This window comes from Branchiostoma lanceolatum, chromosome 3 (genome assembly GCF_035083965.1).
Source record: "Branchiostoma lanceolatum isolate klBraLanc5 chromosome 3, klBraLanc5.hap2, whole genome shotgun sequence".
Classification (NCBI taxonomy): domain Eukaryota; kingdom Metazoa; phylum Chordata; class Leptocardii; order Amphioxiformes; family Branchiostomatidae; genus Branchiostoma; species Branchiostoma lanceolatum.
This window is the reverse complement of record NC_089724.1, coordinates 27,259,651-27,283,270: the sequence shown is the minus strand read 5'-3', so window position 1 is coordinate 27,283,270 and position 23,620 is coordinate 27,259,651. Positions and strand designations below refer to the sequence as shown.

The following is a 23,620-nucleotide window of genomic DNA, read 5'->3' as shown; positions in this document are numbered from 1 at the left end:
TTAACTTAAATCTCTCAAAACTTTACGTCTTTCCTGAAAGAATCATTCTTTCGACACTCAATTCCATATCATAGGACTCACCGTGGCGAAATTTTACATGTCTTGTTAGTGTACCTGAGTGTGTATCTTTGTTTAACGTGAGATTTTCAACTCAATGAAATTCAATTCTGTTCTCAACGGTATTTACATAGTCCTATGGTAATGAGCTCCGTTCGTGGCGTAACGTTGACTGAGCTGACTCGGTATCTAGACAACGTGCACATGCGACAACGCCTAGAAGCAGTAGAACTCTTTGTGTCAGTGTGTACATGTCATTGTTGTCTGATACATACATGGTTCAACTTCACCGGACTTCTATAAAGGAAAGACTTGAGACTGTAGGATTTGAATCTCCTTCTGAAATGACTTGAGTCACTGTAATGTTTCCATGACAATATTAAACAACTTCTTTCATAATTGCATCCCCTGCGGGCGTAAAGTACAGTTGAATGGCCACAATATTACTTTGTATATCTCAACAACCTAAGCTGTAATTTTCAGCTTAGGCCACAACAATTTGATTTCTTGGTTAACGGAATTTTTGAAAAAATGCTAGATTTGAAAATCAACATACAAACAGAATCTCAGAGGAAAGTTTGTACTTTTGTGCACACAGCTTCAGGGAGTGAACAGGGTCAGGTGCAAGTTTTCACCCCAGCTTTCTGTTTTAATGATGTCCTCGTGCTAATATTAAAAAAAAAAATCTGTTAGCCAAGAAATTAAATTGGTGTGGCCTAAGCTGTCATTTTCAGCTTATAGGATATGACAAACCTCATAGCAATTCTTCTGTGCCATCTGTGGTTAAGAAATTTATTAATAAATCTGTATCTAAAAGCCATGTGGGATTTTAGCATTAAAGTTGGCTCATTCTGTATTTCTTTCCAATTACACATCGTGTGAATTAATGACCTGTCCAATCAAACTGATAAGAACACAGACTCTGACTTCTAAGAAGCAGGTCCTAGTCAGGTAACCTAGCAGGTACATGTAAATATTGTGAATGTACCCTGAGGCAAAACAACCAAACCGAGATATGAAGCGTATTGCAGTTACATTTAGATGATTTGGGATAGTCTTTATAATGCTTTTACTTTTTATTCAGAGACTTGATGTTTTGTGTTCATCTTCTAGAAAATTATCTTGAAGTTGAACATACATGTACATTTGAAATGTAAGACAGGTTCGTTTCCATCAAGTGAAACACAATGTGAAAATTTCAACAAATCATGGACACCTTTCTTGTCAATCTTGTGCTTACTTTTCTACTGACCCACACGTCCTAGCTTGTTGGAATATTACGCGGAATGCGGCGGAAATATGGCAGAATCGGGCGGCTATTTTGGCGTATGGAATGACGAAAAAGCATGTACTGATGGCCATCTTCGGGGATGTGGGGATTCAGAAGAAACTCAAGGGATCCCACCGAAACCAGAGTGTGTACGCTGAAGTGGCGGCTGAGTTGGAAAAAAAGGGGTACGCGAAAACATGGAAGCAATATGTCGCACTATTAAAGGTGAAAGATGAAGTACAAGAAGGTCATCGAACACAACAGGAAGAGTGGTAACAATCGAATTACGTGTCCGTCATTGATCAAACTACAACTTACAAGGAATGTAGCTTGATTTGACTTGGCTGTTAGACGCGATTTTACAACTAGCGCTCGTTCGACCCCTGGTGTGAAGGTTTGCGACTCCGGGCGACTTGGCCCGAATGCGACCTGCGCGACTTAGTGTGAACGGGGTCATTGTACACTGCAGGGATTGTTAAACTTTTAAAAGTTAAAGGAACCCAGGGTGTGTATTAGGAGACACAGGCAGCTGTTCAAATGTAAGCGCTAATCTCAGGTCAGACTGGTTTTCTAAATTACCATCCTTGAAGTACCCCTGGATCAAGCAAAGCCACTGGTCTGAACTACAGAAAGCTGGGGTTTTATCTTTCGACTAAGAAATATATGAGCACAGGACATGCAAACAAATGACACTTCAGCTTATGGGACCCCTCCCTAACTTTGGCCAATTAGTACGAGGGTGTTAAGAGAGTGATTTAAGAGACCAGATTTGTAGAGAGATTGGTCTAGAATGAAAGCTTTAGCATGCAAAATCTATAGGTCATCACGAAATGATATACAGCTACATGTATTCTAAAGAAGACACACTGAATTTAGAGACAGACTTCTTCATTTGTGCAGGAGATGCACAAAAAATTAAAACAAGGAAAAGGAGTTAATTACTTCGCTCTTGGTGTCTTGCCCAGGCTTTATATGGCCAATAAATTACGTAGCTTACAAATGAGTATATTGTGTACAGCCATTTGTGACTTTTTAAACAAACTAATAATCATAATTTGAGAGTTGTGTATTTTTGTGAGGCAACAGCAGCTAGTCCGGTATTTTGGATTGACAGCCATTGATGATGTTCGAATTAATGTGTAATTAGAACATAATTGGTGCTATTAATCATTACAGCAATATTTCACCTTCCTTGGGAAAACGAACAAAACTAAACCTGGGCGTAATTCCAAACTTTAACAAAACAAAAATCGCAGACGCAACGATTTCTAACTATCCACAAGCATACATATTTTCATATGTCATATCAGATGCAGTTAATCATGAAATACGTTTAAAAAGATGAGGTATTGCACTACGCCCCCCTCCCCACTTGTTCGACATATTTTCTCCGAGCTTTGTGTGCAGGACCAAAACACGGCGAACACACGAGGAAAACCGCCTCGCAAAAACGAAACTTAACAATTTCACTTACCTCAATTATGTCTCCTGGTTAACTAGTGTCTATTCCGAGCATAGGTCCTGAAAGATTTGACGAACGGTTATCTGGAAAGACAAAAAGGCGGGTCGAAGTGTTGTTGTGGGTATCAAATCACCAACCAGGCGGCCGCCATGTTTCAATACGTCTCCTTGGTAATGACGTCACCCTGTAAACTTTACCGTACAGTGGCGACATCTGGCGAGATGTAGCAGAAGTGCGTAGACTTTTGGGTTCACCGAAAATTGACGTTTTCGCCTCGTCTTAAGGTGCCGTGTGCTCTCTTAAGGGCACTTTTAAAGCTAGGGAGTGCACTTGAAAATGCAGATTTCATCTTAAGCGCCTATTTTGTTATAATAAGCCGTTTTTAACCGTTTTATGTGCGATTTTATTGTCTACGGCCAGTTTTAAAAGGGCCCAGTCCCAGGGGGGCTGTTAAGCAGGGCGGCCTCGCCAGATGTCACCTGTTCAAACGCAGCTACAGGGCGTCATCTGATCCATGCGTGACGTCGCGTGTACGCACATTTATCTGGCAATAGCACGCCACAGCTACGCAAGTGAACAAGTAAAATGGTTTAGCTGGGCATTAAGGCATGACTTTTCAAATTTGGGCCCTTAAGAACGGTAATATTAAGTGTCTTAATATATTGGAAGGCAGGAGTTAACTAAACTGTTGCATTCCTGCAACGTGATCGGAAAAATGTGTCATTGATCAGTTTTGGGAGGCCTACCACGGGCGGAATTAGACAACAACTTGCGTCTTATATATATGGGTTCGATTCCCACTATTATCGTGTTCGCCTCGGCAACACATATGTTAAAATTGGAACGATACAGAGAAGATTAGCATGGCCCCTGCGCAAGGATGACACGCAAATTCGTGAAGCGTTCCATATTTTTTAAATATTTTTCGTCCAAAAAAATCGCCCTGAGCCTCGACAGGTGCATTTTTGTATCAATATCGCAAATTTACGCTCCTGAAGTCCCTCCAACATTGGGGGACCTGATTTTCGATCTTTCGTCTTACTATTTTATAGCAAGATCCATTGAAAAGATTTACTTGAATTAAACAGCGCGTATTAAGGGAAAAACATGCTTTTCCCTTCGCGGAAGTGAATTGTCTGCCTGCACTATAATAATCCACCGCTAAGTGTCTTTCGTGCCAGGTCCATGTGCCTCTATCTATATCTGTCTACTCTCTAGCATAAAGGGATCGCCGGTTTAAGTAGTCTGCTATTGTTACATTTTTACTCCAAGAAAATTATATTATTGTATTAAAGAGGAAAGATTGTGTCTTGGATTACTCCAAGACACAATCTTTCCTCTTTAATACAATCATATAATTATTATCTTTTTTTCTACCCGCAATCACGGCAGTAGTGCACTAAACATCGTCATATTCTGGCTTCAGAACAAACTGGCCAATCAAAGGACAGCTTTGTTTTGCATTTTGATCGGCCGGGTTGTTATAAACTTGCTCTCGTCCGACAATATCTACTTCAGCATTCAGTCAAGCATTCATTTTTTTAGCCATTACGTATATACCGCAATCTATTTTCACTAAAAATGGATTGCTACAAGTGTCAGTTATACATACATGTTCCTAGATCCTACACAGGTCACCACGAAAACCATGTAAATAAATCGTTTTCAGTGGTACCCACCTGCATTTCTCAGAAAAAAATATCGTATTGCTAAAAAGAAGTGAAGAACTTGCAATTAATAAGCAATTAGAATATGAGCTCGCTATTATGAAAAGATATTTTGCAAAAACAAGTATTTCAAGCCTTCCTAGACTAACTTATAAAGAGAGGCTGGTCTGACAGTAGTTTTGTCATCATGGTTTGACATTGTTTCCATATAAATGAAAGCTCCTCTGCCTCGGTCTATCGGTTGTGTCCAATATCATAACTTATAGCTCACAAGTCACATCACATTTGTCTTGCAACTCTCTCAAAGTTTGCATTGTGCACAGAAAAACTGTATTTATACAATTAACAGTTAATCATCTAAATACAGTTCTTGTTCCATTCATTTCCAATTCTGACGTGATAAATCGAGAAAACAGCAAACAGAATTCATATCTCCACGGAGTTCGGTAAAAGAATTGAATATGCTTGAGGAAAAAAAGTCATCTCGTACTAGCTGTAGTCCCGTCAATCGCCAGTAGGCGTCTCTTCTATCACGTCACCATATCCGAGGTGGTCCGGGGGCAATCTATTCCTTGGTATTTTGCTTGAATTCATTCAGAGGGAGAAATAAGAAGAAACCGTGGTGATAAGAATCGTGTGATATGATTGTCTTATTTCAGTTTTTACCAGACACCTTTTCTTACCTAATAAAAAAGAGCAATTGTGTAACTCTTTGACTTAGGCTTTGACTTGACTTGACTTGACTTTGACTTGACTCTATGGATGGCGGGCTAACGTACCTCTGTGAAATTATTCACCCCCTTTGGCCAAATTCTTCTTTTTGTTGTTGTTCAGAAATCGTATTTCATCAGAGGCTTATGTTATTTCGCAGTGCAATAACTTTTTTAGTGTCTACCAGACAAATGCGTAATGTCCCTGAGTCGGACCCTGACCAGTTGCAGACTAACTACGCCGGCTATGGGGACAATAATTTGCCAAGGGAGTTTCAGTTTGGCCACCAGAGGGTTTCATTTGCATTTTGCCCGCGCAGTTTGTGAAAATGGTGTAAAAAAACCAAAGGGGCGAGTACGCCGCTCCCGGGATTCGAACCCGCGCCGATCCCGATCCGCACGGACAGACTTTCCTTCTCAAGTATTCACCCAAATTTTGCCGAATTCTGTTATCCATGATGCCATAGGAAGGCTATGAATGAATGAATGAGGACCTTTATTGCACATTTCTGCCACACTTGGCTAAGTATAAGTCACAACAAAACAAAATACAAGTACTGTTAACGGATATAAAAGAATATGACTATTATTAGATAAATTCTACTTCTCCTCGCTTTTCAGTTATAGTAGATATAAAAGAACAGACGTGTTTTTCAATGGGAGGTTTGTCTAGTCGCATTAGGAATATGAATTTTTTTACAGCACTTAAATGTGTGAAGTAGGGAAATAGGTTTTCTACAGTTCATTTCCTTAGGCAGTGCAATTTTTATGTGAAACTGCAATACTAAATGTGTCCGCTGTGCGTCGCTCCGTCCCGCCGCGCCGTCACGTGAGAAGGGGGTGGGTAGGCAGCCTCGTTCTGGCCAAGAGCGGACATGGCGGCCATTTTCTGACTCTGACGTGCCACTCGCCGACATTCACGCGCAAATCCACCCCACTTCCACCGTACAGAGACCCCTCATCTCCCCCGTAGGAACCTACACAACTCCTGTGACTGTGTACCAACGTTTGATTCCCCTTCTGAACCTCCTTGTGACGTTGGTTTCAGCTCGCCAGCGAGTTCCGATCGTTCGCCAGGGGGACCGAGATCATGCCCACCGTGGCGAAGGGAGACGCCATGCGCGGCCTGGCCGTCTTCATCTCCGACATCAGAAACTGTGAGTACAACTCTATTTTACTCCTTCAAACCTTCATGTTCCTTTAGATTATCGTTTCTCTCAGGTCTTATGATCCGTGCTGCGTAGTTTGCTGGGTCGAAAGGTCGTGTAGTTGTACGTTTATGGCGAACGGATGATCCGGTACCACCCTGAGTGTGTGGGGAGGGGGGACGTTCAAACAGTTTGTAAATTGTACACGTTTGTAGCCTCCCTTTTCTGTGTTTCTTTTTACAATCACACACGTGCTAGTATAGATCTGCTGAAAAATACTTGCTTGTGTGCCGTAAAACATGATCAAGAGGAAAGTCCAGCGATTTCACCGTATCGGAAAGTGTCATTGATTTGTGCCAAGTTGTCACACGACTGACACACGAAATATTTGCCGCCCCTCCCCAAAAATTTGCCCATATAAATCTCTCTTTCCCACCACTATTTACCTTCGCTTGGGTTCAGATAAGGCGTTATACTTTATCATACGAAGATGTGGATACCACACACTGTTACTGCTTTGCTGTTTTAGCCAGATAATTAGGTTTAGATAAGATGTAAATGGTTTATCCTTGTAACGGTGCCGGGAAAATGAGAAAGCAAAAGAGTTTCAACCGCTTCCTGTTTAAGTCTTTTTAGTAAAAAAATCAACCGGAAACGCCACATGTTTTGGTTACACCATGGTGTCATGTCAATATTTTTCAAGTTGTAGACTCTGTACACGTATAAAAGGTGTATTTTCTGTTGTGAAACGTTTAAGGTAGCAGAACACAGTTTCCGGCCTATGGGGATTTCTATAGTTAAGGGCCCCAAGGTGACTAGCTTCGACGCGGTAAAAAATATAGCGCGGTGCACTTGAGAAATACGAAAAACGAATATGTTTGAGTTCAGGGTACAACCTACAAATAACTAGAAAACCAAAAAATCCTGTCGGCGTATCGGCTCCTCACGCCCACTTTGAAACAGCGCTCTGCGAGAGGTCACTGAACTGCACCGACTGACCACGTGAGGCGGTTGCACAAGATGGCGCATTTATACACAAAGCTGAAAAGGCCCACTATCCAAATCCTACGGTCTACAAGCCGACATATTTCTACACCACACAGCACAGTTTACACATGGATGCCTCTCACATGTAGCTTTCTACCCAGTCTTCGAGAGTTTCGGCCGCACTATTTTCTAGGCCGCGTCATGGACCCCGGGGGTCGCGGATAAAAACTGTGTTCTGCGACCTTGAACCAACTTGACCTTGGGTTTTCTTTCGATCATACAACAGAACTAGTCAAGATGTAAAACTCTGCCAATTTTTTAACCACACTTTCAAACGGTTGCTGAGATATCGCCAACTTTGCACTTCGGCACCTAGCATTGGGGCAGGCCCCGTACAAGGCCTATAGGAGGGCCATTTGTTGGGTTCATTATACGGCCAAATTCACACTTCTGGCTGCTTTTTTCTGATTAAAAGTGATCAGCAGTTCATGTTGTAACGTTCTGGGTAGGTTTTTGTTAGGAATAGGGATAGTTACGGCAGAAAAGGGGGGGGGTGTGAGCGGCTTTGGCGCCTATGGCACTTTCACACTAAGTCCCATAGTAAAGCATAGGGAGCGGTCATAGCGACCGTTGCCATGGCAACGAAGGTCTGGAAGTTAAACAAACGGGTGCATTTCAAGCGGGTGTACGTCAGTACCTGACATATCAATCAAATTTCACCGAATATAAGGTTGTTGCCCATTCCTGGCCAATTCCAGTCATGGTTGAAGGTAGCAGAACACAGTTTCCGGCCTATGGGGATTTCTATAGTTAAGGGCCCCAAGGTGACTAGCTTCGACGCGGTAAAAAATATAGCGCGGTGCACTTGAGAAATACGAAAAACGAATATGTTTGAGTTCAGGGTACAACCTACAAATAACTAGAAAACCAAAAAATCCTGTCGGCGTATCGGCTCCTCACGCCCACTTTGAAACAGCGCTCTGCGAGAGGTCACTGAACTGCACCGACTGACCACGTGAGGCGGTTGCACAAGATGGCGCATTTATACACAAAGCTGAAAAGGCCCACTATCCAAATCCTACGGTCTACAAGCCGACATATTTCTACACCACACAGCACAGTTTACACATGGATGCCTCTCACATGTAGCTTTCTACCCAGTCTTCGAGAGTTTCGGCCGCACTATTTTCTAGGCCGCGTCATGGACCCCGGGGGTCGCGGATAAAAACTGTGTTCTGCGACCTTGAACCAACTTGACCTTGGGTTTTCTTTCGATCATACAACAGAACTAGTCAAGATGTAAAACTCTGCCAATTTTTTAACCACACTTTCAAACGGTTGCTGAGATATCGCCAACTTTGCACTTCGGCACCTAGCATTGGGGCAGGCCCCGTACAAGGCCTATAGGAGGGCCATTTGTTGGGTTCATTATACGGCCAAATTCACACTTCTGGCTGCTTTTTTCTGATTAAAAGTGATCAGCAGTTCATGTTGTAACGTTCTGGGTAGGTTTTTGTTAGGAATAGGGATAGTTACGGCAGAAAAGGGGGGGGGTGTGAGCGGCTTTGGCGCCTATGGCACTTTCACACTAAGTCCCATAGTAAAGCATAGGGAGCGGTCATAGCGACCGTTGCCATGGCAACGAAGGTCTGGAAGTTAAACAAACGGGTGCATTTCAAGCGGGTGTACGTCAGTACCTGACATATCAATCAAATTTCACCGAATATAAGGTTGTTGCCCATTCCTGGCCAATTCCAGTCATGGTTGAACCAACTTGACCTTGGGTTTTCTTTCGATCATACAACAGAACTAGTCAAGATGTAAAACTCTGCCAATTTTTTAACCACACTTTCAAACGGTTGCTGAGATATCGCCAACTTTGCACTTCGGCACCTAGCATTGGGGCAGGCCCCGTACAAGGCCTATAGGAGGGCCATTTGTTGGGTTCATTATACGGCCAAATTCACACTTCTGGCTGCTTTTTTCTGATTAAAAGTGATCAGCAGTTCATGTTGTAACGTTCTGGGTAGGTTTTTGTTAGGAATAGGGATAGTTACGGCAGAAAAGGGGGGGGGGTGTGAGCGGCTTTGGCGCCTATGGCACTTTCACACTAAGTCCCATAGTAAAGCATAGGGAGCGGTCATAGCGACCGTTGCCATGGCAACGAAGGTCTGGAAGTTAAACAAACGGGTGCATTTCAAGCGGGTGTACGTCAGTACCTGACATATCAATCAAATTTCACCGAATATAAGGTTGTTGCCCATTCCTGGCCAATTCCAGTCATGGTTGAAGGTAGCAGAACACAGTTTCCGGCCTATGGGGATTTCTATAGTTAAGGGCCCCAAGGTGACTAGCTTCGACGCGGTAAAAAATATAGCGCGGTGCACTTGAGAAATACGAAAAACGAATATGTTTGAGTTCAGGGTACAACCTACAAATAACTAGAAAACCAAAAAATCCTGTCGGCGTATCGGCTCCTCACGCCCACTTTGAAACAGCGCTCTGCGAGAGGTCACTGAACTGCACCGACTGACCACGTGAGGCGGTTGCACAAGATGGCGCATTTATACACAAAGCTGAAAAGGCCCACTATCCAAATCCTACGGTCTACAAGCCGACATATTTCTACACCACACAGCACAGTTTACACATGGATGCCTCTCACATGTAGCTTTCTACCCAGTCTTCGAGAGTTTCGGCCGCACTATTTTCTAGGCCGCGTCATGGACCCCGGGGGTCGCGGATAAAAACTGTGTTCTGCGACCTTGAACCAACTTGACCTTGGGTTTTCTTTCGATCATACAACAGAACTAGTCAAGATGTAAAACTCTGCCAATTTTTTAACCACACTTTCAAACGGTTGCTGAGATATCGCCAACTTTGCACTTCGGCACCTAGCATTGGGGCAGGCCCCGTACAAGGCCTATAGGAGGGCCATTTGTTGGGTTCATTATACGGCCAAATTCACACTTCTGGCTGCTTTTTTCTGATTAAAAGTGATCAGCAGTTCATGTTGTAACGTTCTGGGTAGGTTTTTGTTAGGAATAGGGATAGTTACGGCAGAAAAGGGGGGGGGTGTGAGCGGCTTTGGCGCCTATGGCACTTTCACACTAAGTCCCATAGTAAAGCATAGGGAGCGGTCATAGCGACCGTTGCCATGGCAACGAAGGTCTGGAAGTTAAACAAACGGGTGCATTTCAAGCGGGTGTACGTCAGTACCTGACATATCAATCAAATTTCACCGAATATAAGGTTGTTGCCCATTCCTGGCCAATTCCAGTCATGGTTGAAGGTAGCAGAACACAGTTTCCGGCCTATGGGGATTTCTATAGTTAAGGGCCCCAAGGTGACTAGCTTCGACGCGGTAAAAAATATAGCGCGGTGCACTTGAGAAATACGAAAAACGAATATGTTTGAGTTCAGGGTACAACCTACAAATAACTAGAAAACCAAAAAATCCTGTCGGCGTATCGGCTCCTCACGCCCACTTTGAAACAGCGCTCTGCGAGAGGTCACTGAACTGCACCGACTGACCACGTGAGGCGGTTGCACAAGATGGCGCATTTATACACAAAGCTGAAAAGGCCCACTATCCAAATCCTACGGTCTACAAGCCGACATATTTCTACACCACACAGCACAGTTTACACATGGATGCCTCTCACATGTAGCTTTCTACCCAGTCTTCGAGAGTTTCGGCCGCACTATTTTCTAGGCCGCGTCATGGACCCCGGGGGTCGCGGATAAAAACTGTGTTCTGCGACCTTGAACCAACTTGACCTTGGGTTTTCTTTCGATCATACAACAGAACTAGTCAAGATGTAAAACTCTGCCAATTTTTTAACCACACTTTCAAACGGTTGCTGAGATATCGCCAACTTTGCACTTCGGCACCTAGCATTGGGGCAGGCCCCGTACAAGGCCTATAGGAGGGCCATTTGTTGGGTTCATTATACGGCCAAATTCACACTTCTGGCTGCTTTTTTCTGATTAAAAGTGATCAGCAGTTCATGTTGTAACGTTCTGGGTAGGTTTTTGTTAGGAATAGGGATAGTTACGGCAGAAAAGGGGGGGGGGGGTGTGAGCGGCTTTGGCGCCTATGGCACTTTCACACTAAGTCCCATAGTAAAGCATAGGGAGCGGTCATAGCGACCGTTGCCATGGCAACGAAGGTCTGGAAGTTAAACAAACGGGTGCATTTCAAGCGGGTGTACGTCAGTACCTGACATATCAATCAAATTTCACCGAATATAAGGTTGTTGCCCATTCCTGGCCAATTCCAGTCATGGTTGAAGGTAGCAGAACACAGTTTCCGGCCTATGGGGATTTCTATAGTTAAGGGCCCCAAGGTGACTAGCTTCGACGCGGTAAAAAATATAGCGCGGTGCACTTGAGAAATACGAAAAACGAATATGTTTGAGTTCAGGGTACAACCTACAAATAACTAGAAAACCAAAAAATCCTGTCGGCGTATCGGCTCCTCACGCCCACTTTGAAACAGCGCTCTGCGAGAGGTCACTGAACTGCACCGACTGACCACGTGAGGCGGTTGCACAAGATGGCGCATTTATACACAAAGCTGAAAAGGCCCACTATCCAAATCCTACGGTCTACAAGCCGACATATTTCTACACCACACAGCACAGTTTACACATGGATGCCTCTCACATGTAGCTTTCTACCCAGTCTTCGAGAGTTTCGGCCGCACTATTTTCTAGGCCGCGTCATGGACCCCGGGGGTCGCGGATAAAAACTGTGTTCTGCGACCTTAACGAAACTGAACGGAAGTTGTGGATGTTAAGGGGGAGGGGGGCACAGGTTTGTGGACATGCTACTCGCCCCACCCATTTACTTCCTGTGAAAAGGGGGAGGGGGGCGGTGCGATCGTGGGAACTCTTCGACAGTTGGTTTGTGTTTCTTGTTTATCAGATGAACGTTTCCATGATAGATCTCTTATCAAGGAAACAGTTTTTTCTTAAAGAATACGATTTGTTGTAGTTATGCACCAAACCACAACCAAAACTGTAAATTCTTATATTTTTCGTAGAGACTTACATTTTTTACATTACAAATGTACTTGCGGTGGTAGAGAGGGAAAATAGGTTTCGTGGTGTGCTCAGTTCGCGGTTGAAAAACATTTGATAGTACATGTATAGTAGTGATTCTCTAGAAACGCATTTGCGGTGAAAATATTACCACTGCAAACATTTCAACATTTTCAGTACCCATCTGCAATTTGCAGGAAAAAAAAATCATATGACTGAAAAAAGTGAAGAACTTGCTATTTGGCAAGCAAAAAGAATATGGGCTCTGTACTATGAATAACATATTTTGGAAAACCGAAATCAGGGTTTCGAACCCTCCTAGACTAACTTATTAAGAGAGGCAGGCATGACAGCAGTTTTTGTCATCATGGTTTGAGACATTGTTTCCATATAAATGAAAGCTCCTGTGCCCGGGACCATTAATATAGCAAAGGGATATACTTGGGTTGTGTCCAATATCATAACTTTTACTAGCTCACGTCCCATTTTGTCTTGCCATTCTCTCAAAGTTTGCGTCGTGGACAAAAAAAAGATAACCGATCTTCCAAATCTTTCCATGTGAAATAGAGCACACAAAAAATAGGTATTTTGAAGGAGTATAAAATAGAATTCAACAGATTCCAAAAGTACTAATATGCTTGACAAGGAAAATATCAACTCATCATTAATAAACGACGAAAGTGCAAAATGCGCAAAATCTGGCTTATCTACATATACTGTACTATCTATTGGCCCCCAGGTTATGATATGCAAATAAGCCAGCGTAGAACACTACGAAATAACCAAATTGACTGTTGCGGTCGGAGATCGAGCGTCACAGGAAAATCACCGCAACTGAACTAAATAGTAAATTTCAGAACGTCGCGCGTTCGATCGCGCGTTCGGTGGTTCGTCGGAATGTTGGACGAAATGGCAGACAAGTCAAGCGGCGGTGGGAATTGCGTATATAGTTTTTTTTCAAGACATTCGCACGACACTACAAAGTCGCATCCATATGTTATGAATATTGCTGTGCAGTGCAATAAGTTAGATTCAACTAATGATGTAGAAAAATAACCAAAAACAGTTCTGTGTAATTTTAAATGTTGTTGTTGTTTACATTTCAGAGTCCTCTAACATTTTTTAAAATATTTTCCAGGTAAAAGCAAAGAAGCCGAGCAGAAGCGGATAAACAAGGAACTGGCAAACATCAGATCCAAATTCAAAGGTGCGTACTTTGTGTACATTGTCAACACCCCTCCCACCAGGTATCAACACACAATTACCACATGTTTGACTAACTGTTAATATATAAGCCGTTAGTTTATAGAGCCAGCACCGTTTTATGTGTCAGCAGTGTGTTTTGATTGCAAGGTATTACATTCTGTGCGTTTCATAGGATATTCTTTATCATACCTTTGTTATCCTGAACGTGTACAGTGCATGCAAAGATGTTTTATTATTTGCCTAAAGCCTAGATTTTCAAAGCAATGAGTGGATATGAAAATCTGAGCTGCTATCAATTATGCATTATCAGCTGTGTGTGTCACACCCTATGTTGAGTTTGAATGCAAATACACACTCCAAACAGGTAGTTGATAGCTTTGATTTACCCTCAGTTGGAAGGGCTTGAGGTGGGTGTTTTTTTTGTACACCTGTAACAGTGAAGATAACATGCAAAACTACCTGCTCCAGAACTCTCCAGTCATTTTGTCGGGAAGGGAAATTTTATGAACATCAGAAGTATGGTTGGTTCAGAATTATTTGTTTAACTTTACGAGTCAACATGTGTGTGCAAGCACGTTTAACCCTTGTGTGACCGGGAACAACAGACAATAAACCGGATAGTGCACATGTGTGTGAGGGAGTGAGGTGGTAGCAATCAGTACAATTAACAAATAGCCAAATACAATTATGTACGTGTACCCGATCTTAGTAAGTTAGTTTTAGATTTAAAGGTACCCAGAGCATTTTATGAGGCTTGCAAGCTGGAAATATTCTAGTTGCTGTAATCTTGATGAAGTTTCTTATCAAAAGTGCTCAAAAGCGGCACGAAAATAAGCTACATGGTCATCTTTTAGTTTCACGCGCCTCGTGTAAATAGACCGATACCATAGCCCCGCCCACCTATGTCATAACGTAGAAATGCAAAATTAAAACATAAAAATGCAAATGTTTGACAGACATGCAGTCACTCTCTCATTGGTCGAACTGCTGATTGTGATGGACAGACAGGATCAGTCTGTCAGGGCTTGGATTTTCTATCAGTTCTCACCACACAACGACATCTTATCTTTGTAATGTCAGTATGTAATGGTATAGTTTTATTGAAACTTACTATCTGTAGGAATGACTAGAAATGGTAGTTTTTTATTCACGTTTCAAGCCTCATAAAATGCTCTGGATGCCTTTACCTTAAGATACACAAGTAGATGATAGAGATGTAATCTAAGAATTTTGCAATAATCCACTGTTTGCAAGTCAGCATGCCTATATGCCCGTGTGATTTTCACTGATAACTGTGCTGGCGGGTAGTCTAGTACATCAACCGTTCAACCATGGATCAACTCGGCTGACTGAGCAAACCCCACATTGATTGATAAGTTACATTTTCATTGCTATCATAAGATGTCTCCTGAACGTCGTTTATTATATCCACTAATAATTGGGGATTAGATCCAGTGGCCCGGAAACGGAGGTGAATCAACGTTTACTGCCCGATTCACTTATACAGACATTAATCGAGGTTAATGACCCGAACCTCGGTGTATGTACAAGGCAGTTCGGCTGTCTGTCTTTGTACCAAATGTATTGGGTGATGAATTAGTGACCCTGTGATAGTAAATATGCTAAAATTTGAATAGAGAATCCAATGGTTATACTGTAAATGCATTTAACTTCGCATGGTAATTATTCTGTGCAAAAATGGAGTGTTTGCGGTGGTTCTAAGTTTGCAGCAGTGCTATAGTCACATACTGCTACAGCATTGGACAAAAAATATTCACGGTGGTTTTTAAGTTCACGGTGACACGTCGCTATGAAAATCGCAAATATAAAACCACCACAAACATTTCTGCATTTTTATAGCTGACTACGTATTTATTTAGTCGTCGTAATATTCTCATACCTTTCTCGTGTTTCTCTTAACATCAGTTAATTGCCGAACTTTGAAGTCTGATTTTTTAATATAGTCACTCCGTCACAGGATGGAAATTTGCTTGTTGGGACAGAAAATCCCCCTTCCATCCCAAAAATTAAAACTTGATGACATGAAAATGATTAAAATGTATTGTAGACTTGACAAGGAAAATTTACAACATGGGCTCCCAAACAATGATTGGGACAAGGAAGAGTGCACACCCCATGGCCAGTTCTTCCGCGACCAGGGTCCGTGATAGTGCGCGACAAAAAAGTGACGAAAGGGTTTCGAGGGGCTGGGTTTGAGTTCACATTTCTCATAATGTGCTTCGAACTGATATTAGATACTAGCATGGATTGGTGTGTTTTTGGTGAAAATTGCATTTTGGTCCAAGCCGTATTTCCGTATTATTACTTATAATTGGCTAGATTAAACACTAGATTTTCCTCTTTCTGACAACATCAGTCGTTACTGCTGCAAAATTTTTTTCTACGAGTTATGATTTTTTCTTATCATTTACCAAAATTAGAGAGGTTGGAGAACCAAAACTCAGTTGGTCTTGTAGCGGAAGGGATAGGCTTTCACCCCATACACAGTTGATTTACTTCGGAATAATTCCCTTGAAGAGACAGTACCTAGACTTGAGGGTGCGCAGCCTCCAATTGAAACCCCAAATAAACTGGGATGTGCTCCCTAAACGCTGGAGACAGCCTTGGTGACTTGAAAAAAAGTACATCCTCTAGAATTTCTCACTAAGACGACAAAAATATATTTCTGATTTGAGGAGTGATCTATTCTTATCCGATTTATATCGGCTTAATCTATTCCTGTCACATCACCAAGAAGTAAAATCAATCGCTGAACCTGAAAACTGACTCTGCGCGGCCCTGAAAATATTACCTTGATGCATCCCCCCTTTGCCCTTCTGAGTGCAGCTTAACATTCATGTAACTTGACACTTCACAGCGATATTTCATACTTCATATTCACCAGGGTATGGCTATTCGCCTGTAAGAGTCTCTGCATGAAGCTTCATGCCCGGTTGACTTCCAAATTTGACATTTTGGTCAATTTATTTTGTGATTTTATAAATGGTACTGTGACAGTGTGAAGGATATAAGATTTAAGCAAGAGGAACAAGATACTCTTACAGAAACGAACGAACGCAAACCAGATACCAGTTTTCACCCTGTTATGCGTTTTGTACCATATTCATTATCTGTATTGATGTATGATTTATATAGATTTATTAGAAGTTGTAATCTGTGTTTTTGTTATATTTTCTCTGATGACCTCAGTGAAAAGCAGACAGCAGGTCAATTTCAGCTTCTCATGAACAAACAAAGGTTCAGACAAACAATTAGAATCGTAGCAAGTAGTGAATATGGTTCGTATGCGGGAGATACTGGTTGATGTTTTAGCCGATAAACCATTTTGCTTGCAGACCAATATACAAGTTACCTCCAAATGATATGATTATTGAAGCAGAGAACTGGGCATAGGACAATAAAACATACAGGTTAAGTGATCAATAAACTGGAAGACAGCATATCTTTTCTGTCTAAAACTTTCATTATTATAAGTGTGTCACACCAGAAGCAAACGTTATCATATACACTTGTACACAGCATCAATTGCCTGCCTGCCTACGTGCTCAGGCCAGAAACTGGCCCCTTGCTTTCCAGGAGGATCCTCCAAGCAGTCCTGTCCCTTGCCCTAGCCTCTGCTTCCCGAAGCATCAATTATCCTTCCTTAATCTTGTACAAATTTCTCATCCCAGACATGGTGATTAATGACCTGTACGTTTAGATTCAGGACATCCCAGCCCCTTACATGATAATTTGTGACTCATCCCCTTATAACTCGGCTATCCCAAACCTCAGCCCTCCCCCATAGGTTCATAATCAGGATATCACAGACCATTACATGTTAATTAGTGAGGCCTCCCCTATTAGTTTAGATTTAGAATCAGGCTATCTCAGGCAGACCATTAGATGTTAAGTAGTGAGCCCTCCCCTGTAAGTTTAGAATCAGGATATGCTAGTTTCCTGTGAAGTCAGACCACATGGCTACTGGCTCTATCCCAGTGAAACACACTTCCACTTCCTACATACATTACTTCCAAAGAGACCCAACCACACATCTCAGTCCATCTTATACTTAACGGTGCACACCCCAGTTCTTCCGCGACTGGGGTCCGTGGAAGTGCGCGACAAAAAAGTGATGAAAGGGTTTCGAGGGGCTGGGTTTGAGTTCACATCTCTCATAATGTGCTTTGACCTGATATTAGATACTAGCATGGCTGAAAAGCGTATGAATTGGTGTGTTTTTGGTAAAAATTGCGTTTCGGTCCGAGCCATATTTCCAGATATCCATCCGCGTTGATACTGATAGTGAAATGTCCCTTGGCCTGAGATTGACCTTTGTTGCGTTCTGTGGGTGATGTTGACATGCCTCACGCCGTGGATGATTAAAGAAATTCAAGTACTAGAATTTTTTACTTTATTATTGGCTCGATTATACACTAGGTTTTCCTCTTTCTGACAATATCAGTCGTTACTGCTGCAAACTTTTTTCTGTGAGTTTTATCCTACGCAATAATGCCAAATTTGGTGGTGGATAGCCAAGCATTGTCTCATACTACATGTAGGTAGCAGTGGCCCAGTCTGAATTTATTAGTGGCCCATCCACCCAGACTTGATTGCAAATGCAATTTACCCAGAGTTGGCCCGCTCTAAACCTCCAAAAGTATATTTAACAAAGTAGACATTCCAATTTATATAACTTGGACGATACCGCGTCAAGTGAACGAACCCCCCCAAACGTCAGGATGTCTAGCTCGTCTCCGACAATCAAGCTTTCTTGTAGAGTTAGTCAGTCAGTGTATTTCTCTTCAACCGTGAAAGGATTATTAGAGGCTTGTTCATGCATATCCCTAGGCTCGCTTTATGGCCTTGTTAATGACTACCTATTTAGGGATGACGAACATGCGTCATAAAAGCAGATAATGTGATCAAGATAGTCTGAAATGCCTGCCCCAGTGTGTGTATGTGTGTGTGAGAGTATGTGTGTGTGTGTGTGTTTGTGTGTGTGTTTGTGTGTGTGTGTGTGTCACTGTGTGTGTGTGTGTGTGGTGTGTGTATACCATTAGACATCAGCAATACATATGAATTTTAGTGTGATACTGATAGAACAAACCCAGCTCAAGCTTTAGTTTTTATCGTTATAAATTTTGTTGGATTAAAAGTAACTGCACAATGTCATGCAAATACGTATACTAATGTTTAGAATTATAAGTTATAGATTTAGCTTAATACTGAATTATAGAGTACAGGTGTTTGCTATTAAAAATTAGTTGTTGTTACGACTATAACCTAGCACAAGCAGGGATTTTATTTTTGGTAATAACATAAAAAAGCTGTCAAAAACCTCAAAAGAAAAAAATTCTGCTTGTGAAAAAATGAAGATCAATGGTTGGAGACCAACTCCCTACCCCAGCATCGCGTTGAACTTCGTTAATAGAATGCAACAGCCCTCGGTGCCCTGTCCATTCGTCACATAGGAGGTCCTTAGTGGCAGCATACACGGGTAAGTGCCCTCGTAAAACCGTATTGATTTCTGCGTGTGGGCTGCTCGCATACACTGATAGAATCTCTGCGTGTGGATTTGGTCCGGGCTGCTGTGGGATTTAGATAGACAATTCTATTATGAGATCTTAGGGAACATTCAGGAAAAAAAACGGTATAGGTATTACTGTATATTATGCATTGTAGCAATGTTGCTATTCAAGAGGCAAATGGAATTGTATATCATGTTGTAGTTTAAAGCTCTGAAACTGTAATGTATGCAGTCTGTAGGCACATTTTGATTTTGCAACAACAGACTTATTTGGTACATCGCAATGTGCAATATCTCAGTGCCATTGGAAGAAAAAATTAGTGTAGGTGTTTAAAAGCTTCTTGATATATTAGTACGGGTCTTACTCTAAGGGTCTTTCCCAGTCAACCGCTACTTTTCCTTTCATGCATACAAACATTAAAAAATCAAACAACTTGGATTTCATTTCGGTACTTTGGGTTTGGGGAGGGGGGTGTTTTATAGCTTTTCCCCCCCTTACATGCCCCGCACATTGTACACGGAACAAAAAATTGAATAATTTGTAGTCGTCCCTTATTAAATCTCCATTCACAGAGTCCAACTATGATAGTAATACTGACCTCTTGACCTATCTATATTATATGTGGCTGAGTGCAAAAAGATCATGATGGATTCTTCTCTCAGTTCTGGTTTCTTCTCTTCTCTATATACCCGGGGACTGCCTAAAATGTTTTAACAGTCGTTATCTGCGTCCGCACTGGTACATATGGGACAATCATCATGTCTGTATGGACGTAATGCTATTACGTACTACCTCATACTCCAGGGCGCGGGTCTATGAATCATACGGATATAGAGCCTACGTGCTGTGAATTGTTAATCGCTTGAAACCTGCATAGGGGAAAAATGAAAACAAGCCTAAATGATGAAGTCTTGTCTATTCTGATTTTGATTTGTATTCAAGGTATACCTTTCTGCAAAGTCAGCGTTATATGTATAATGCTTCTAACAAGTTGTCAGTTGAGTGCTCTTTTCTTGGTTCAAAATGAAAGGGTTGTGATTCAAAAGGTGGTAATATTATGATGCTGAAATTGTAGCACTAAATCTTTATCGATTGAGCACCCATATTAATTACTGACCACATCATTTCAACCTTTTAAGCGAACTGTTTGATGGTGATGCACCAAGACTTCTTTTCTCGAAAGAGTATGACCTTTTTAACACCTTAGTGGAGTGGATTTCCTACACGTGCCTTGTATTTTGTAACTGAGGTTTTCCATTTATAGACAGTGGCATTTGGTAACAACATAAAAAATCATGTTTGTCGGTAAAACTCCCTTGTTACGTAAAACGGTAAAGTTTTTACTGTAGCCTACCTGCATGAGTGGTCCCTGTCATAAGGCCACACCAATTTAATTTCTTTAAAAAAAATGCTAGATTGGCATGAAAACAGTCTGTGCTTTGGTGCACACAGTTTCAGGGAGTGAACAGGGTCAGGTGCAAGTTTTCACCCCAGCCTTCTGTTTAAATGATGTTGTTATGCTAAAATAGAAAAAAAAATCTGTTAACCAAGAAATTAAATTGGTGTGGCCTAAGAAGACTATCTATTGAAGGTCGATGAAGGGGAGTCCCTGAGGTCTGCCAACTGATAACAAATGACCTGTAGGCCTTGCTGAGACAGGTCGGTATAATGATAAAGACGGCAGGCAACAGTAAAGGAGTACTGTAGATAAAGTTCTTTCTGCAGTAGAAGGGGATAGGAGGTTTTTTAGTTGTTTTGAATTCAATACTCTCCAAGCAGAGGTTGGTGGGGAAGATCGTGACCGTTTTATCAATATCATATGCCCCGTTTTTCGTCCGCTATCTCCACCAATAGTGGACGAAAAATGGGGCATATGATAAAACGGTCACAATCTTCCCCACCAACCTCTGCTTGGAGAGTATTGAATTTGTGGTTGAAGCAATTCTGTAATATAGTAGTTGTAACTTATGCTTTGGAAATGCATATTTTCTGTTTCACGAATTCTGCAAAAAACACAAAAGCATAAAACATTACAAGCTTTACGTATACAGTTCGTGTATACAGGTATTTATTATTTGATATGAATGTGTAGTTCAAATAAGCAGTTGTAGGTGTACAAGGAATACCTGTATGATGTTCTGGCTTTAAAAGTCAAAATGTGAAAATATAATGATTAACAGCACGTTGTAGCTGATGTATTAGATTTGATGGCAGGTGACAATTTTAATATTTTAAGAACCTTCCCAAAGAAGTGTATTCCCAGTGGTGGCAGCTGTACTTGACAAGCACCATGCATAACAAATGATCAGTACATGAAACTCATATTAAGGGATGGACCAGGAAAGATGATGGGGGAAGACCCAAAATGAATGGGACCGTCCATACAATATGTTGGGAGGAGGTCTGCAATATTCTTTCTGCTTTCATTCTTTCCTTCCTTTATTCTCTCGTTATTTTTTCTTTCCTTGACTTTCTTCTAGTTTCTTCATTTTCATGCTTAGGCCATACCAATTCAATTTCTTGGTTAACAGATTTCTTTGGTAAAATTTTAGCATGAGGACATCATTAAAACAGAAGGCTGGGGTGAAAACTTGCACCTGACCCTGTTCACTCCCTGAAACTGTGTGCACCAAAGTACAAACTTTCCTCTGAGATTCTGTTTTCATGTTGATTTTCCAATCTAGCATTTTTTTAGAATCCTGTAACCAAGAAATTAAATTGGTGTGGCCTAAACTTTAATTTTACTACCTTCAGATTTCAAATTTGTTGATTTTGCTGATAAATTTCTCTTTTTTTTTCTGCCAGTGGAAAAGATGTTGGGGTAATCAATTATGTTTCAATTATTCATAACCCTGACCTGGCAGACTTCATTAGCTATATAATGTTACCTGATGCAAGATAGATGCGATCTGAAATGACATATTCTTTATCAATCAATATGGCTTCAGGGTTAGAAATCTCAGTTTGTATACTGTAAATGCATTTAAGTTCGCATGGTTTTTATTTCGCAGTAGGGAGAAAATGGAGTGTTTTCGGTGGTTTTAAGTTTGCGTTTGAGACAATAGTAGACAAGGGGGTAGGAGGGGGAAAAATATTTTGCGGTGGTTTTAAGTTTGCGGCGAAGAGCTTACCGCGAAAACTGCAAACAAAAAACCACCGCGAACATTTCTGTATTTACGGTATTCCATGTTTCTAATGCAGAACCAGACAAAAATTCTAGGGCTGTGCTACTGTGCGAATCTTAACTTCACTTACTATTCGGATCATGCAAGTAACGGTCCCTCCCAAAAACAACTTGAAACATGATTTGTTTATCTACTAAACAAATGAGACAACAACAAACATGCCACCAGTGTACTATCACAGCTTTGAGTGGACGCTAAAACAAACCATGCACCAAGCCTAGGAAAAAAGTGCTCAAGGATATTTTTGGTTAGACTTAGAGAATCTCCTATGTTTATTAACAATATAAGACAAGTTTCCACAACTAAGACTATTAAAGCAATTAGTGATTAAAGCAGAGGCATACATACATGTACAAATATATTGCAATGCAGAATAAGCATGTCACAGTGCAATATCTCTTGTGAATAGAATTCCCTGTCACTTCTATCATAACAGAGCAGATTAGATACGCACATATTCTAATAGATATACATTCTGTTATATATGTCAGGATAAAGATTGTGGTCCTTATCAGAGGCTCTGTTGACAGAGACTCTGGTCAGGATAGTAGGAATGTGTTGGGGTGGTCTACCGATGATAAATACTAAAACACTTTAACAGACTCCGATCATGATCTCTACCAATAGAATTATCACCTCTAACCTGACATTAAAACATGTGTATAGCCTTTTTTTATAGGGCTTGAAATCACCTGTGCACAGGAAGAATTTTTGGTGCACAACATTCAATAGAATGGCAGCAGAATTTATTTACAAAGCCTCTCTTAGAATTTCAATCTGTAATTCTAATGCTAACTTCAAAATTTGAAACAAGTAATATATCAAACAAAGTACAACAAATACTGCTTTTTTTCTGATTCGTAAATTTCAAGAACATTCTGTATACTTGTACATAAAAGTACCTTTACCCAAAAGCCGACAAAAATATCAAATTGCACTGGTGCATCAAAAGTTAGGTGCACAGCTTCAAATTTGGATGCAGAAATGCGCACAAGCACTCATTATTTTGAGCCGTGAAATTTGTATTTATACTCGAAATTATACCAGACTGCACATTATTCAGTACAGTTCTCTTCTGATACTGTGAGATCAAACAATTTCTTTAGACTTTGAGGTACCATACAATTGCAATGATTGGTACAGATCTCCTTCGATGCAGCCCCAGATGAGTACAAACCCAGGCAGGTTGTTTGAAATGACAATGCGTGATTAGTGAAGTACTGTTATTGCAGAAATGTTCGCGGTGGTTTTATGTTCGCGTTTTTTGCGGTGAACTTGCAGTGCGAACGTAAAACCACCGCGAAAGTTTTTGCCCACCTATGACTGTAGTGCTACAATTGTTTCAAATGCAA

The 23,620-nt window shown here is 41.3% G+C and overlaps 2 protein-coding genes and 1 non-coding gene across 4 annotated transcripts in view; 2 read left to right on the top strand and 1 right to left on the bottom strand.

Annotated features, from left to right (window-relative positions):
* The window catches only part of LOC136429495 (doublecortin domain-containing protein 1-like), a 58,069-nt gene extending 55,094 nt beyond the window's left edge, over positions 1 to 2,975 (bottom strand). The window contains exon 1 of the mRNA XM_066419326.1: positions 2,802 to 2,975. The gene's annotated coding sequence lies outside the window, so the exon portion shown is untranslated. The remainder of the gene's footprint in view (positions 1 to 2,801) is intronic.
* A 622-nt stretch (positions 2,976 to 3,597) lies between these two features.
* On the top strand, positions 3,598 to 3,704 carry LOC136431905 (U6 spliceosomal RNA). Its single transcript, XR_010755428.1, has one exon. It is a non-coding gene; the product is annotated as a U6 spliceosomal RNA (small nuclear RNA).
* Positions 3,705 to 5,998: 2,294 nt separating this feature from the next.
* LOC136431263 (AP-2 complex subunit alpha-2-like) overlaps positions 5,999 to 23,620 on the top strand; it is a 47,726-nt gene continuing 30,104 nt past the window's right edge. For both annotated transcript variants that reach the window (XM_066422589.1, XM_066422588.1), the window contains exons 1-2: positions 5,999 to 6,323; positions 13,485 to 13,553. In XM_066422589.1, coding sequence (XP_066278686.1) covers positions 6,257 to 6,323; positions 13,485 to 13,553 — 136 coding nt within the window. In that variant the 5' untranslated portion in view covers positions 5,999 to 6,256. The remainder of the gene's footprint in view (positions 6,324 to 13,484; positions 13,554 to 23,620) is intronic.